The 16,929-nt window shown below is 28.8% G+C and overlaps 1 protein-coding gene across 1 annotated transcript; it reads left to right on the top strand.

Moving 5' to 3' along the window:
* Positions 1-784: 784 nt before the first annotated feature.
* LOC132927991 (uncharacterized) lies at positions 785-7,703 on the top strand. The gene is made up of 13 exons (XM_060992539.1): positions 785-961; positions 1,057-1,124; positions 2,184-2,255; positions 4,996-5,186; positions 5,250-5,483; positions 5,547-5,588; positions 5,673-5,774; positions 5,841-5,987; positions 6,061-6,240; positions 6,310-6,486; positions 6,600-6,847; positions 6,916-7,093; positions 7,544-7,703. Exons 3-13 carry the CDS (start codon positions 2,206-2,208, stop codon positions 7,660-7,662), a joined length of 1,668 nt encoding a protein of 555 aa, XP_060848522.1. The 5' UTR covers positions 785-961; positions 1,057-1,124; positions 2,184-2,205; the 3' UTR covers positions 7,663-7,703.
* The last annotated feature ends 9,226 nt before the right edge of the window (positions 7,704-16,929 follow it).

Consider the following 16,929-nt stretch of genomic DNA (forward strand, 5'->3'; position numbering starts at 1 on the left):
GATAAATCCTTAGATAAACTTTATGGCACATTTCCCTAACAGCACAGACCTTCCCGGGTACCGCCTATATAGAGCCCAATTGATACTTAACAGGAATTTCCTGATGGGCTGCATTTCGACCTCTCCGGAACCTCCCGTGTAGTACTCAATTGATACCTAACAGGAACTTCCCGATGGGATGTATTTTAATCGTCCCAAGACTTACCCAGTAATTCCAGTTAAATTGTAACCTTAATGTATTTACATTTTATGTTTAATTTATAATTGCATTAGTAAAAATCATATAATCCTTGTAATAATATTATATACTTCTAAATTTATTAATCAACAATAAATAATATGTTCATTGTCGACGTTTGTAAATAGAATAGAATCTGCTTAATATACTTAATAATTTTAATGTGATTTTTATACGGCTATATTATAGTATTAATCATTTATTTATTGCAATCAACTTACTATATTATTATATTAGGAATATTATATTAAATTATAATATTATGATTCTAACATATAAACTGTAAACATTAAACAATATTAAAATCTATAGAATAATATTATGGCGGCATGGCTCATTACGCAATATGCGCCGATATCGCGGAGTATGGATAGTTTGATGTTTACTTGGAAATATAAGCTATTTTTATATTTTTCATGAATATTCTTAGAGTATACTTCTGCACCCTACCCACATGATAGACGACGCCGATACCATGCAATACGATAAGACTGACCAATGCGTATCTACTATTCTATTATATACTATCTAATATATATATTGTTTATGGTGTTATAACTTATCGATTATTGAATAATAAGTATTGTTATTTGTTAAGATTATTTGACTTTTATTTTTTAAACATTTACATTTCGATTTCAACCGTTCTTGGTGCTTGTCGTTTCAACGTTATTCATTGCGTCACTCCATGCTTATTGCTTATATCCACGTGGTTTATAATTTGTAAGTATAATGTATATTATTGCTATTATACTAAGGTACAATATATTATGTATTTATTATAATATAATTTATCACACTATTTATTTTTATTTTAGCTGGCTGTTGCACAAACCTGAACAGTGAACTGATCACTGCATAAAATATAGTTGATACTTGATAGTCTGTAAGTCATTTTGTAATTATATTTATTTACAAAGTTAAATATATATATTAATATTAATAATTATTTAAAATATTCATCTATGTATAACCATAATATTAGTATATCTACTAAACGTACAATATTTAAAAAATAATTTATCTACTATATATGTAACAAAATAACAGTCGATAAAGTAAAAAAGTTATTGATACCAACCTGAATTAGGTCTATAACCAAATAAATATCTCATCACATTTTTGCTTAGACCTCTAATAATCTTTAAAATAAACTAAACATTTTTTCTTTAAATAAATATTTTAATGTTATACCTAGAAAGAACTAATTTTAAACATGGTTTTTTTACAATCATTTCTTATACTTATACTGATGAATCTTTATGTCATGAAATTAATATACTTGATATTATTTGATGGATAACAATCCATTTTAATTTCTTTAGCTAAATGGAATGTGAATTATTCAATTATCACCAAAACTAATTCTAGTTTGCAAAAAATATTAAAAAGGTATAGTTGTTTTGAAATTTTGAATAATGATTGTAGTGTTGGAGTTTTCAATTAATTTAATTCTTTATAAATATAAGCTAATATAGTTTATATAACAATATCGACTAAGGTTTACATTTTATATTATATTAATTGCATCAAAGTAATAATTAATGTTTAAAACTAAATACTAGTAAGTACATACATATTATTAAATGTTTATGGTACAGTTGACTATAAATTAGAAAAATATTGCCTGTTTATCTATCTCAGTCTTTTATAAACTGTCAAGACTTGAAATGGGTGAATTCATTAAATTTATATTCAATGGTGTGGTGAACTCAAATATTGTCAGAGACTAGCATTTTTTTTACAATTACCAAAATACCACCTTATCTACCATATACACATTACACTTCTATTAAATAAAAATGATGATTAGTTTAGTATATTACCCCACTCACTCACCCATCAAGAAACTCAAAAACAGTCTTTCGATTATTCTTTTTGCCATCTCGCTGCTTATATTATTTGTATTTTACAAACAAGTATATTTTATTGTTTTTATATTTAGCTATATACTCAAGATTAAAACCATGTCAGATTTAAGTAGCACTGAAGACGATGTAGGAATTATGGAATTAAAGTATGTATTTAATAATTATTATTATTTAGGACATAGACTTCATACAATTGATCATTTAGTTATTACATAATATATATGCAATTAACTCTTTTTGTTTATAATAAAGTATGTATTTATAGTCACTTATCCCAATATGGCAAAATATTAACAAAATATAAATTTGGTTACATACCCTGAAAAATGATGTTTAATAAAAAAAAATGAAATCTATTATGTTCTATCAATATTTAAATTTTATAATAATAAATAATCAGTTGGTTTATCTTATCTTTTTTTTTGGTAGGCATTTGTTTGTAGTAATATTATATTAAGTATAAATTCATAGTAGGTACCCATATGTAATGTAATTTTTCTAATCTAACAACATTAGGTAATTACAAAATAAATAAATGATTAAATATATCAATATAACCGAAAAATAAATTTTAACCAAGTATTAGATACTATCTAAAAATTTTTATTTAATTTTTAGTTACACTATAAATATTATTAATTTTTACATAGACTTAGAAGACCAGATAATGAAATATCAGCCAGACAATTAAGACGAAGAATTTGCTATGATACACAACTTCTAACTAAAAAATTATTTCCAGATGTTTGTACTAATAAGTCTTCTGGAATATCTGTTTCTCCTAATTGTGACCAATATATTGTTCCCGATTCATTACATGACTCAAACAATGATTTAGAGAAAAGTTATTCTTCAGAAAAATGCACAAATTATATTACAAATAATAACCAGTTGTTACAATCAAATAGTGGTTTTTCTTTGCCATCCACATCTAATCAAAACGATTTCTTGTCTGAAAAAAATGAAACTTCTTTCAGAACTAAAATAACAACCTGGGCTGTTACAGAACAAATAACTCATAAATCTTTGAATAAATTACTTCAAATTTTAAAGACTCATTCTTGCCATAGTGATTTACCATCCGATTGTCGATCTTTATTAAATACCCCTAGAACTACAGTTATAAAGGAAGTTTATCCTGGTTACTATTGGCATAATAGTTTGGAAAATGGAATACAAGATTTTTTGAAATATAAAGGTCATCTTATAAAAGAAACTATTGAATTGGTTATCAATATTGATGGGCTTCCTATCAGTAAATCCTCAAGCAGTCAATTATGGCCAATTCTAGGATCAGTTTTTGGTTTTAAAGATATTTTTATTGTTGGAATCTATCATGGAAATTCTAAAAAACCTGAAAATGCTAATTTATTTTTAGAAAGATTTGTTGAAGAATCGAAACATGTTATAGAAAATGGTATTTTTTTTAATAACAAAAAGTTAAGTTGTATAATAAAACTCATCTGTGCAGATGCTCCAGCAAAATCGTTTATTTTAAATGTCAAAGGACATACTGGGTACTCAAGTTGTACAAAATGCTGGGACGAAGGTGAATATTATGAAAGAAGAATTTGTTTTTCAGATACGGCAGGAAAAGAAAGAACGGATCGTGAATTTTTTTTAAAAAGTGATGAAAATTATCATTTAGGTGCTAGTGCTCTTGATGAAATTCCATTATTAGGCCTTGTTACCAATGTGCCATTGGACTATTTGCATTTAATTTGCTTAGGTGTTATTAAAAAACTTATTCATTTGTGGTTTTGTGATAGCCTTAAAGTAAGATTGCAATTTCGAAAAATTAAAATAATTTCTAATTTATTAAAAAACAATATATACCCATATGTGCCTTTAGAATTTCAAAGAAAACCTAGAGCATTAGAGTTTTATAAGCAATGGAAAGGAACCGAGTTTAGACAGTTTTTGCTGTACAGCGGTCCAGTTGCCTTAAAAAATGTTTTGTCTGATGAAGTATACAATCATTTTATGACTTTACACGTAGCGATCACTATCCTTTCTTCAAACAATTTATGCACTGATGAACCAAATTTACTCTATGCCCATCAACTACTTCAACATTTTGTTACATCTTTTAAAACTATCTATGGACATCACCATGTTTCACATAATGTTCATGGTTTACTTCATATAGTACAAGATGTAAGAAATTTTGGATCATTGGACATGTTTAGTACTTTCAAATTTGAAAATTTTATGCAAAAAATGAAAAAACTTTTACGGAAAGATGACAAACCTCTTCAACAAATTGCTCGAAGGATTCATGAGATCATATGTTTTCGTGAAGAAGAAACTATGCCTTTTTTGTATAATGATAACATAAGTTTCAAAAACACTCATACCAATGGTCCTCTTTTAAATAATTGTTCAGATTTTCAGTTTTCAACTTTGTTATTTAAAAATATGACATTTAAAATTCAAACAAAAGCAAATAATATTTGTGGTCTTACTTCAGGGAAAATAGTTATCATCGAGAATATAATATGCTCCAAAATAAATAATGAAAGTTACATAATCGGCAAAGAATTTTTAGAAATGAAACCATTGTATACTAAACCTTGTTTATCTTCTCATTTGGGTATTTATAAGGTTTCAAATCTTTCTATAAGGGAAATGTTTTCCTTAAATAATATTATCACAAAATACTTTTTGTGTAAAATTGATTTGGAATGTTATGCCGCCTTTCCACTTTTACATATTGACAATGATGAAAGACCTAGCTTATAAAATTTAAATCAATAATACAAGCTTAAACCCAATAGGTTAGATAGAATTTTAATTTTATTTGTTTTTCAACTATTATATAACCTATGGTTTTTAGAAAATTGTTTTTGTAAAAAAGACATTAAACTAATTTAGAAAAATTTGTAGGAAATATGTGATTGTAGAATTTATTGATGGGGTTCAACTAGTTCCATGCAATTGGATATCGTCAAACCAAAAAGGAACATTTTATCCAGAAAATATAAACTCAAAGCAATATGACAAACTGGTTCTTAATACTGTTCCATATAAGTCTTCATGGAAAACATTTTCTATAATAAAAATTTGGGGTTCTTCTGGTATTTAAAATTATATTATTGTACGTTATCAAATAATGAATTTTTATTTTTATTATTATTTAGATAACTTTATTAGGGCAAAACAAAAATTAAAAATTGCCTTGCAATTATCTGAAACTGAAGACTTAAACTCTGAGATTGATGAAGTACTTGCAAAAAAAAAACGCAGAGAGCTTGCTGCTAAAAGGGTTAATAAACAAAATATTTTATCACCAAAAAGGATCAAAAGTCAAACTACAAAAGTATCTAGTTTTTCTATTCCACCACTACCAAAAGATCCATTTAAGTCATTACCTGGTAAGTATTACTAAAAATTAAATTACTTTGTTTAGTTTAATTATGTTGTTTTATACTATAAAGTGTTAAATGCTGATCACAAACATGTTGGAAAGAATACTAGAGGTAAAATTATATTTCTTAGTAAATATCTAAATAAACAAATTGGGTACTTTTTATTATAAATTTAGTACCTATCAATTTTTCTAGATAACGAATCTTGCAGAAAAAATATTGCACATTTATACTCCCCTTCTACAAGTAAGCAAGATTGTTCAGTTGATAGAACTTATATTGAAGAAAATACTGAAGGTAAGACAAGTATTAAAGTTTAAAAATCTAAATTCAATTTTTAATATGCATAATTTCTGTTTTTAGTTTATAAATTGCCCAAGCAGAACAAACATATTTGTAATTCTCCTTCATTTACTCAAAATTCATTTCTAAATAATAAAAACAATTTGTACTTAAATCAATTAAAATTATACTCGCCTATTAGTGAAGTTAATATCACCAAAAATACTGGTATGTCTACATTATCAAACGGGTAATATAATACCTGTGATATATTTAATTTATTATTAATTACATTTTATAGAAAATGATCTGATGGCATCTCCTCCAATGTTTATTGATAGTCCAATTAAAAGTAATCAAAAAAGGAGCTTTTTTGATATGACACCTGAATCTACTAAAAAACATAAAAAAAATGTTGCAGTGAGACAACTATTTTCTTCAACACAGTCAAATATATCAGAAATAGACAATGAAGTTAATGGTAAAGAATTATAATAATTTTAAATTATCCCTTAACAATATTTGATCTAATATTAATTAAATTGTATAGACAATTATTTGATGGCAACTCCTTCAATATTAAATGACAACCCAACTATAAGTGGTAAAAATAATCTTTTTGAAAGTACACCTGAATCTGCTCATAAACATATAAAGCATGTAGCAGTGAGACAACTAATTTCTAAGACAGAGTCTGAGATATTAACAAATGACAGTGAAGCTAATGGTAAGAATTAGTATCTTAAATCATATTATACAGCTGATCTATTCTAAAAATAAAAATTGTTCTGGTATCTAAATAAATATATATATTTTTCAATTGTAATTTTATGTTTACAGTAAATCATGGTTGTATCTTAAAATTTATTACCTCAACATTACCACAACTTAATTCAAAACTCAATAAAATAATTTTAAATCAATCTAAACACGAAGAAATGCTGAAAGATATTTTAAAGAATAATTTAGTACACGATGATAGCTTTCATGACAATACTGATTTGGAAGGATTCCCGTTGAATAATTTGAATTCTTTAAAAGAAGTAGATTCAAAACTAAAGTCTGATACATTATATTATAAATGTTTGGTATGACAGTTCATAAAATGTTACACATTACTTTTGTTTTATAAAAAAAGCATACATATTTTCCCTAGGTAAAACGATTGAAAGAATTTGGTGGTAATAATGTATACATGGTGACTAAATGCATAATGGAATTTTTGATAACGGATAATTTAGGGATGCAAATATCATTAACGGGACGTGGAACAAATAATAAAAAAAATGAAAAAATGTCTCTGATTTCGTTAACAATATTTAAATTGATAACACGTAAGTAGAATTTATTAATGAAATATATTACTTTTATTGCAAAGATTATGTTATTATTACTATTAATACTTTATATTGAGAAATTGATTTATCATTTCATTTTTAGTTACATTATTAATATTGGTTTTTAGTTGTTAATTATTTAACTTGATAGCAATGAATTTGATGTTAATATATTTATGAGGATGAGAATATATAAAAAATATATAATTGAGTTCTATATGTGAAGTATATTGGTTGTGTATATATTATATTACATAGATACTTCATTTTCATATCATTAGTTTTTATTTTAAAACTTTGTATTTGATTTAAAATAATAAATAAGTGTATATTTTTAGAAAGAGTTGAATTAATAGTATGCTAATTATTTCAGTGATAGTCTATTATAATTATAATTTAATTTATTACACTTTCTAATTTTAAATAAATATGTATTTTAAATTGCAGGAGTTATAATGAAAAATGTATCCGGTTCAACGATAGTTGATGTAAATAAAGCCGTTACTGGATGGTTAAAACATGCCAAAGAAAGATATGGAAGACGAGATTTAATACATAATACCTAACATACATTATTTGTTACTTTTTTGAAAATATAAATTTACAATTATAAAAATGCATATATTTTATTTCTATTTTATTATAATACAGCATGGTAAAGCTGAATGTTGTTATTATAATATTATTAATAACATAATAACTACAATAAAAGAAATATTTACAATTTATTTCAATTTCAATAAGTATATTAAAAATTAGTTGTGATTAGATTTGCTAAATGAAGTATTTTTGTTTGAAAAATCTTTGAAAGGAGAATTATAAATAACCTCATGAGGGGTATTCCAGTATCTTTTTTTCAATCTAAAATTAATCCTTCACAAGATTCATTTAGGAAACATTGAGACCTAATTGGGATGTATGTATAACATTTTCAGAAAGTTTCTGGGACCTTAACAGACTGTTTTCAGGAATATAATGGGATACATGGAGACCATAATGGGATACATGCAGACCCTAATGGGATACGTGCAGACCATAATGGTCCGTGTTTAATGCTTGGTCCAGTTGGTTCCTGGCAGGCAGTCTTGTGGAAAGTCCGAACTCGGACATTTGGAATCCTACAGACCGTCTTGGACTTACCCAGACCGGTCCGGGATTTAAATAGGTACTTCCTATCAAGAGTCTCAGAGTCTGAAAATACAGTCCTAAGACCTTCCTGGGAGGGTCTATGTGCTGTTAGGGTTATTAACACATATTACATATTACATACTTATTATTGAATAAATTTAATAATCCTAATAAAAAAAAACTAAAATTATAATAGGTAAATATTACATATAAAAATTTGTAATTTTAGGTTGGTTTTTATTTTGTTCCAATATTCCGAAAATATACTGTTCGTATTCGTATTGAACATTGAAATTAGTACCACGGTGATGGACAGCTCTCCTTACAGATCTAAAGTACCCGAATTACGATAACTGTGCAGCCGCCAGTTAATCAGATACCTCACTATAATAACGATAATCGTTACGATAAATGTGAACTTTTATCTGCGATAAAAATTATTATACGTTATAAGGTACCAACAAAAACTAGAAATAATCAACACGAATATTATTTAATTTTGCAATACCAATTTTTTTCTAAATTATAACGAAAAAAGTTTATTTTCTACTGTTTATTTTACGAAATTTACTCTTATTACCGAAGTGTTGAGTCTTATAACCGATTTTTTTTTTAATGTATTTGGATACGTCCGGACCGTCCCAGACGATTTTGAGTCTAATAAGCGACTGAACCTTATATCCGTGAGTCTAAAAAGCGGCGTCTACTGTATATCATTATCAATGTGTTCTGTGTGTAATTAATATTTAATTTATTATTCCTAATAATTTATAACATTTATAACTAATACTTAATAGTTAGTGGTACTCAAAATGGTTATTATGCTTACCTTTATGTTGGTGGCACAGTGTTATGAGTTATGGCATCGTACGACTACGACTAGTGACTAGTGACTACTAAGTAATAAGTACCTATTAGACACTGCCACACTGGTACTATATTATTCGACATTCGATAGTAAACACTAAACACGAAACAACGTTTATTTTTATAATTTCCTGTACTGATGGAACATAACAATATTATTATTATTATTTAATAACCGATAAGAGCATGACGAGCGAATGGCCATATTTTAAGAAATAAGAACAAATGCTATTTATAAATCATTATAAATAAATTGACAAATAATACCATTTTTCCAAGTATATAGTAAGTACATTATAATATAAAAAAGACCGGACCAGACCATACCCAGTTATATAAAAAAATCATATAACCAAACCTAACCCATTATAATATGACTGTGCCCCGAACCGAACACCTAAACCAAGAATATAAAATATTTTGACCAAGACTGGACCTAACCCGGATCCGGTCCGGGCTTTCTCGGTCCGGTCCGGGTTGACCCGGGACCGGGCTGATCTCTAGTAGCTACTGTGGTGACAAACATAATCTTTCCTATAATTAAAATTTAACATAATTTGAGGAATTAATGAATATTATTAATTAGTTATAAAAATAATAAGATAGACCTGTATACAAAGCGTTCACAATTTTTTTTAGTGTTTCTAACAACCCAAGAAGTATTTGTTATTTCAGAAAATTCAGTAATCCACTTATCACATAAATCATAACTAGAAATATTAGATCGAATAACACAATTTTCTTTACTAGAATTACTAATAATATTCATAAAAGAAGAAGGCAGTTGGTCAAGCATTTTTTTTAAATTTATATTTTTGGTAACCACTATATGTAATATGTTGAATACTATATGTTAATATTTTAATAATAATATTAATTATACCACTTATCATAAAAAAGGCAGTTGTACTAAAAATAATATATCTTTATTATACTATCATTATATCACGGTAATGAAAACGTATTGTTGGCGGCAATTCAAAATGGACCAATCAAAATGCCAAATTCCGAATCATTGCCGAATCAATGTGTGTTTTGTTTTTATGCCTCCCGGCCCGTACATTATCCGTTACCGTTTTCAATCGTTTATCGTTTATCGATATGATATCCGTTATCCATTTTCAATCGTTTATCGTTTACCGATATGTTATCCGTTATCGATTTGAATCGTTTAACGTTATAAAAACGTTTTGAAGCCCTGCACAGGTATACAATATTCGTACATTTTATTATTGTACATAAATCATTAAATTACTAAATAATAATAATAAGTAAGTATGTATCGAAAAAACAGCTACATTGCACAGGAGGACGACGTAATCGGGGGACTGATTTTGAGCGGGTTCTCGAACAACGCGCTCCAAGGTGTCACGTCATTTCATCGCGGCTAAATTCATCGCGCGTCAATTCACCGTGGTCATTTTATCGCAACGTCAATTCATCGCGTGTTATCGTTTTTATAATTTTTGAACTCCAATGAACTCTAATGATCTCTGCCAATGCTAGCCTCAGTCTTATGACAACCGTCAAATCATCATTTTAACTGTCGTGTATCGTGTATTTATCGAGTACGCTCATTTATTATTATAATACAATTATTATTCTATTATGGCTTTTCAAATGCTAAAAACTGAGAAAGGAAAAGATAGTCTTTGCTACGATGGCTACATTTTTTTAAAAGAAAAAGAAAATGATACGAAATCCATGTGGAAATGTAATCAGTATTATAAAAATAAATGTCGCGGACGACTTCACCTAAGCGAAGGGAAAATATTAAAAAACACTGACCATAATCACGTTCCAAGTTCATCAGACATTCAGGTAAAAAAAACACTTAATAATCTAAAAGATATAGCCAGTAATAATAGTGATATGAGTACACAATCGGTAATAGGTTCAGCACTTAGTCAAATCCCTACTAAATCGTCTGGGAAGTTACCTAATATAAATAGACTTAAACGTACTATTCAACGTGTACGTAAGTAAAAATTACAGTTGCCCAACGACCCGACCGACTTAAACTTTATCATACCTGATGAAATGACAAAAACCATAGATGGAAATATTTTTTTACAATATGATAGTGGTATTAATACTGAACGAATTTTAATTTTTTCAACAACACGTTTATTGTATCTTATGACACAATGCGACAATTGGTTTTATGATGGCACATTTTCTAGTGTACCATCATTATTTTATCAATTGTATACAATTCACGCTGTTCAGTATTCTAATGTGTTACCGTCTGTTTACATCTTATTGCCAATTAAAAAAGAAAACACCTATAAACGTATGTTTCAAGCACTAAAAACAATTGTGTCTGATCTAAGTCCTAAGACAATTATGGTCAACTTTGAAAAAGGTGCAATGAATGCAATAATTTCTGAATTTTCTGAAGCAAAACTGAAAGGTTGTTTCTTTCATTTATCGCAATGTATTTGGCGACAAATTCAAGCTGCAGGCCTCCAAAAAAAATATATAGATAACGTAACTTTTGCGCTACAGGTTCGTAAATTACCAAGCTTAGCTTGTGTACCAGAAAATAAGGTTATTGAGTCTTATGAAAAAATGTTGGACACCAAATACTTTATTGAAAATGATGAACTACTATCACCAATTCTTAATTATTTTGACGATACTTGGATAGGACCAGTGCCGTAAAAACCGAGTGTGCAGAGTGTGCATTGCACACGGGCCACGGGCCTCATACTTAATTAAGGGGCCCCAAAAATTCAAAAAATCTAATGACATAAAATAATATCAAATATTTATTATTTATTTGGAAATTAAACCAATGTTATTTACTTATGCTATACACTGTGGCCCTTATTGAAATTAAGAAGTAAAATTATAGCTATTTTAGTCTGACTTTTCGTTATTATTGTTGTTATTATTATTATCATATCTATTAATAGTTTTGGTATTGTAACGTATTGGCTGCTTATCGGCAAGAATTTCTGATACTGCCGTTCTTCCTTCCCTCCCAGTCTTACCAAAACGCATTCAAACTATTTGTATACAGCAGACTACTTGCTTTTGCTCTATTTTGAATGCGCATCGGTGTTAATGTACACTTTTGAATTAAGTACAGTCTAGTAAAGCGTGTACCGTGTATTTACATTTTATTTATAAGTTCCTTCAATTATGTCAAAAAGAACATTTTTGAGTGGTTGTGAAAAACGAAAAATAAAATGTAAACGTCAGGAAGAAAATAAATAATTGTCAAGTTCCTTACTTTGTTGAGCTAAAGGTAAGTTATTTTATAATCATATTTTTGTAATTTACAATATTAAATGGCTAAGTTATAACTTAGGTTATTAGGTACTAATCAAGAGTTTTAACCACTAACCAATTAAACATGAGTAGTTGACTAAATAATTATATAAAAAAATTCAAAAATGTATACCTGCTTTTTGTACAGTTTTATTCTGTGTTTTAACAATTTTGGGGATTTGTATACAATTATATTTCACAGATTAACAGTAATTTCAAGTATGTTTTACTAGCTACTTTTACTGTGTTCACCTGTGTTTTTAAAATTCTTACTATACCTATTTATTTTTAATTTTTAATATTCATCAACTAGTTCAGCCAGTTCATGATGATGGGCATACCTACATTAACATCAAAATATAAAATTGATTACTGATTCTTTTTCAAAATTGTAACTAAATTACTTTTAAGTTACTTTTTATGAAGGGGAGTCAAATTATACTACTTTTGACAACTTAATTACAAATTACAATAGCAATTCCCTTTTTTTAAAGTAACATTGATTATGCCAAATAAGCAATAAGTGTAGCTATAACTATAAGAAAAATATCACAGTCAAGAATGTTTGATTTATAAATAAAAATGATAAATACTTATATGATATTATGTTATACATTTTTAATACCTATACCTATACAATACATATATATTGATATATACATAATATATCAATAATTTTTGATAATATTAAAAGAAAAAAAAGTAACGAGTAGTTTTGTAATATTAATACCAACAAGTTATTTAAATACATATAAATTACTAGCAGTAATTTTGTTACAGTAACTTGTAACTTATGTTTAGTTACCTACTTCCCAACACTGCTTCGCACTCACATATTATAAAATTAATATTAATAATCATGTCTCAAAATTAAATGTAATCAATCATATTTATTGATTTTTTTCTATATACTTATTACTTATAATTTATATATTAATAAAATAACTTTTTAGGCTTTTTAGAATTCAAGTGTTACAAAAACCGACAATATAGACACAGTCTCGGATATGACAATTTCAAGTATGTTTACTACTTTTACTATGTTTACCTCTGTTTTTAAAATCATTACTATTTTTATTTTTAATTTTATATATTCATGAACTAGTTCAGGATGATGCCGATGTACAAACATTAACATCAAAATATAATATTGAAACTGAACAAAACAAGGATACAGGTATATTTTTGAGTAATATTTTATGTTGACTGATCTGTTTTCTATTTGAACCTTTTTCTATCTATCTTATAAATTATAATCTAATATATTATTTGTTAGAAAATAATGTGGAAAATTTGATGAAGCAGTAACAGATACATTGAAAAGAAGCATACTGAAATTTGGCTCATGTAGGCCTAGCATAGAATTTTCCAGGACTGAAAATAGATGTTTTTCTTTACATTATTACTATATGGTAACAAAAAGTGGTTTAAAAATTCCACGTGATTGGCTATGTTATTCAGTGTTGTTAGATGTGGCATATTGTGAAATGTGTTGGCTATTCGCTGATCGAATGAGTGGGAAATTCAATAAAGAATGGATAGAAGGTGTGAGTGATTGGCAACATTTATCCCAAAGTATACAACGGTACGAAGCATCCATACAACACTTGTATGCATCTAAAGTTAGATCTTTAAAGATTAAAAACCAAACTATTGATATAAATATAGAAAATCAGTACTCTCTAGTTGCATAGCCTATGTTATGGAGAAATGTATTAAAATGTATAATAAAAATCATTTTATGTTTGACTGCCAGTAATTCAGGATTGCGTGGTAATGAAGGTAGTTTGAAGATAAAAAATCCTAATGAAGGTAATTTTTTACGAACTGTTAAATTACTTGCAGAGTTTTATCCCCTCTTAAATAATATAATGAATGACGAAAAACAAAAAATTAAATATCTCAGTCCATTGATCCAGAACGAAATAATAGATATTTTATCTTCTGATCCTTGTCGTATAATTTGTGATGACATTAGATCAAGTTGTTTTTTTGCAGTTATCATAGACTCAACACAAGATATAACTAAAGAAGATCAAGTTAGTCTTATCATTCGTTACACTGTTGTTGATTATGAAAAAAAGCATATAGAAATTAGAGAATTTAGGCGTTGGGAAAGTAGCGTCCTCATCGCCCAGTACCCTTAATTGGGCGCTGCAATAGCCCCACTCTGGTCTTAAGTGATTGGAGTGGTCTGGCCCTCCAGGTTGGTGGTTGGGCGCTGGGTTAACAACCCAGCCTCGTAAAAAAGCTTATGTTCAGGAACCAAACAAAAAGCCTCGGAATAGTGGAGATAAGGAAAACAAAAATGGAAACTGGAAATCGGAAATATCTTTGGGTACATGGAACGTTCGCACATTATACAGCACTGGAGCGGCACATACAGTGACGCAAGAAATAGGGAGATATAAACTTAAAATCGTGGCTATCCAAGAAATTAGATGGCAAGGAACGGGATCCTTGGACATTAATAATCATACCATTTTATATGGGGACTGCGATGATCGACGACAATTTGGTACGGGTTTCATAGTTCATAAGTCAATGGTACCAAACGTAATGGAATTTAAGACATTTAACCCGAGAATATCACTATTAACAATTAAAGCATACTGGTTTAATCTCACAATTATTAGTGTTCATGTCCCTACTGAGGAAAATACTCAAGAAGAAAAAGACGACTTCTATGATGAATTAACTGTAGTACTGTACTATTAACTTAAATGTAGTAGATGGGATACCTAATAACAGAATAGTGGTTATATTAGGAGACCTTAATGCAAAAGTTGGAAAAGAATTAATATTTAAACCAACCATTGGCCACCATAGCTTGCATGGAGTATCTAACAATAATGGCCTCAACCTAATCGACTTTGCAACGAGCAAAGGCTAAGTGATCAAGAGCACAATGTTTCTCCATAAAAAGATCAATAAGGGAACATAGAAGTCACCAGATGGGAATCACACAAATCAAATTGACCATGTACTAGTCAATGACAGGTTCAAAAACAGTATTACGGATGTCAAAACGATGCGAGGAGCGGACTGTGACTCTGACCACTATTTGGTTAAGGTAAAAATTAAAGCAAGACTGAAGAGAAGGGTGGCAACAAGGCCAGCGGTAATAGACAGATATGATATAACTAAGTTCACAGATGAAATTTTCTGTAAACGTTTTAAAAGTGAGATACACAAACGCAGCAGTGAATTAAATATAGATAGTATAGACTCAATAAATAATATGTGGAGGAGGGTACAGGAGACAATAAAAGAAACATCAGCTGAAGTCCTGGGAAAACCAAAAAACCCTAAAAAACCGTGGTTCAATGAGAGGTGTGAGAAAGCCCTAAATCAAAGGAAAAAATTTAGAAACTTGTACCTTAATGACCCTTCCCATGAAGAAAACAAAAAAAAGTATAATGAAAGCAGAAAAGAAGCAAGTCGAACCTTTAAGTATGAAAAAAGAGTCTATACGAAAAACTAAAGGGAGGTTAAAAAAATATGAAAAGTTCCTAGTAAAGGAAGATGGAACACTAATTACTGCACGATCAGATATTGTAGAGAGATGGAAAACGTATTTCGTACATCTGTTTAACTGCAACGACCCCAGAGAAACCTTTACTTGGACAAGGACAGAACCCAACCTAAACGAATGTACAATACCGTCAAAACAAGAAATTGAATTACAAATAAGGCGATTGAAGAACTATAAATCACCTGGTGAGGACGGCATACAAGGTGAAATTATGAAAATGCTAGACGAAGATTCATTAACACATATACATAGGTTACTAACCCACATTTGGGAGCAGGAAGTACTACCAGAAGGTAGGAATGTCGCTGTCGTATGTTCAATCCATAAAAAAGGTGGCCCACAAATATGTAATAATTACAGAGGAATTGCCTTATTGAATGTGGTCTACAAGATATTGTCCTATTGCATTTTAGATACGATTAAACCCATTGCGGAAGAGATACTGGGAGATTATCAAGGTGGTTTTAGGCCCAATAGATCAACAACAGATCAAATCTTCAGCTTAAGACAGATCATAGAAAAATCATGGGAATTCAATAAAAGCATATGTATACTATTTGTAGATTTTAAAAAAGAATACGATTCTGTCCACCGACATAGTCTAATAAACATATTAAAAGAGTTTAAGTTCCCAAACAAACTAATAAAATTAATTGAGGCCACTCTGCAAAATACAGAAATCAAAATAAAGGTAGCATCTGAATTACAGGAAGCACCTTACCACGGTACCTTACAGTAACTAATCTCCGCTTAGCAGAACTTAGGTTAATAAAGGGAGCGCAAGCCGACGAGTTTGGAATAGACCTCACGAACCTCCTAGCAGGAAGGTCAACTCAGAAAGGAAGCGTTCTCAGAACCTTGTGCCCGTTTATTAGTGAAGATGGAATAATTTTGGTTGGATGGCGACTTGAAAATGCTGATATTGCTGAGACCAAAAAGCATCCAATAGTATTACCTTCAAGGCATAAAGTAACAAGATTAATCTTCGAAGATCAATATAGAGCATTGCACCACTGTGGGCCCCAAG

Source organism: Rhopalosiphum padi, chromosome 3 (genome assembly GCF_020882245.1).
Source record: "Rhopalosiphum padi isolate XX-2018 chromosome 3, ASM2088224v1, whole genome shotgun sequence".
In the NCBI taxonomy this organism is placed as follows: domain Eukaryota; kingdom Metazoa; phylum Arthropoda; class Insecta; order Hemiptera; family Aphididae; genus Rhopalosiphum; species Rhopalosiphum padi.

Bases quoted from the DNA above. Each gene is read 5' to 3' on its own strand.
- LOC132927991 (XM_060992539.1), top strand. From the start codon at position 2,206: ATGTCAGATTTAAGTAGCACTGAAGACGATGTAGGAATTATGGAATTA. The intron at 2,256-4,995 runs GTATGTATTTAA...AAAAATTTGTAG, and splicing joins GTAGGAATTATGGAATTAAA to GAAATATGTGATTGTAGAAT. The intron at 5,775-5,840 runs GTAAGACAAGTA...TTCTGTTTTTAG, and splicing joins TATTGAAGAAAATACTGAAG to TTTATAAATTGCCCAAGCAG.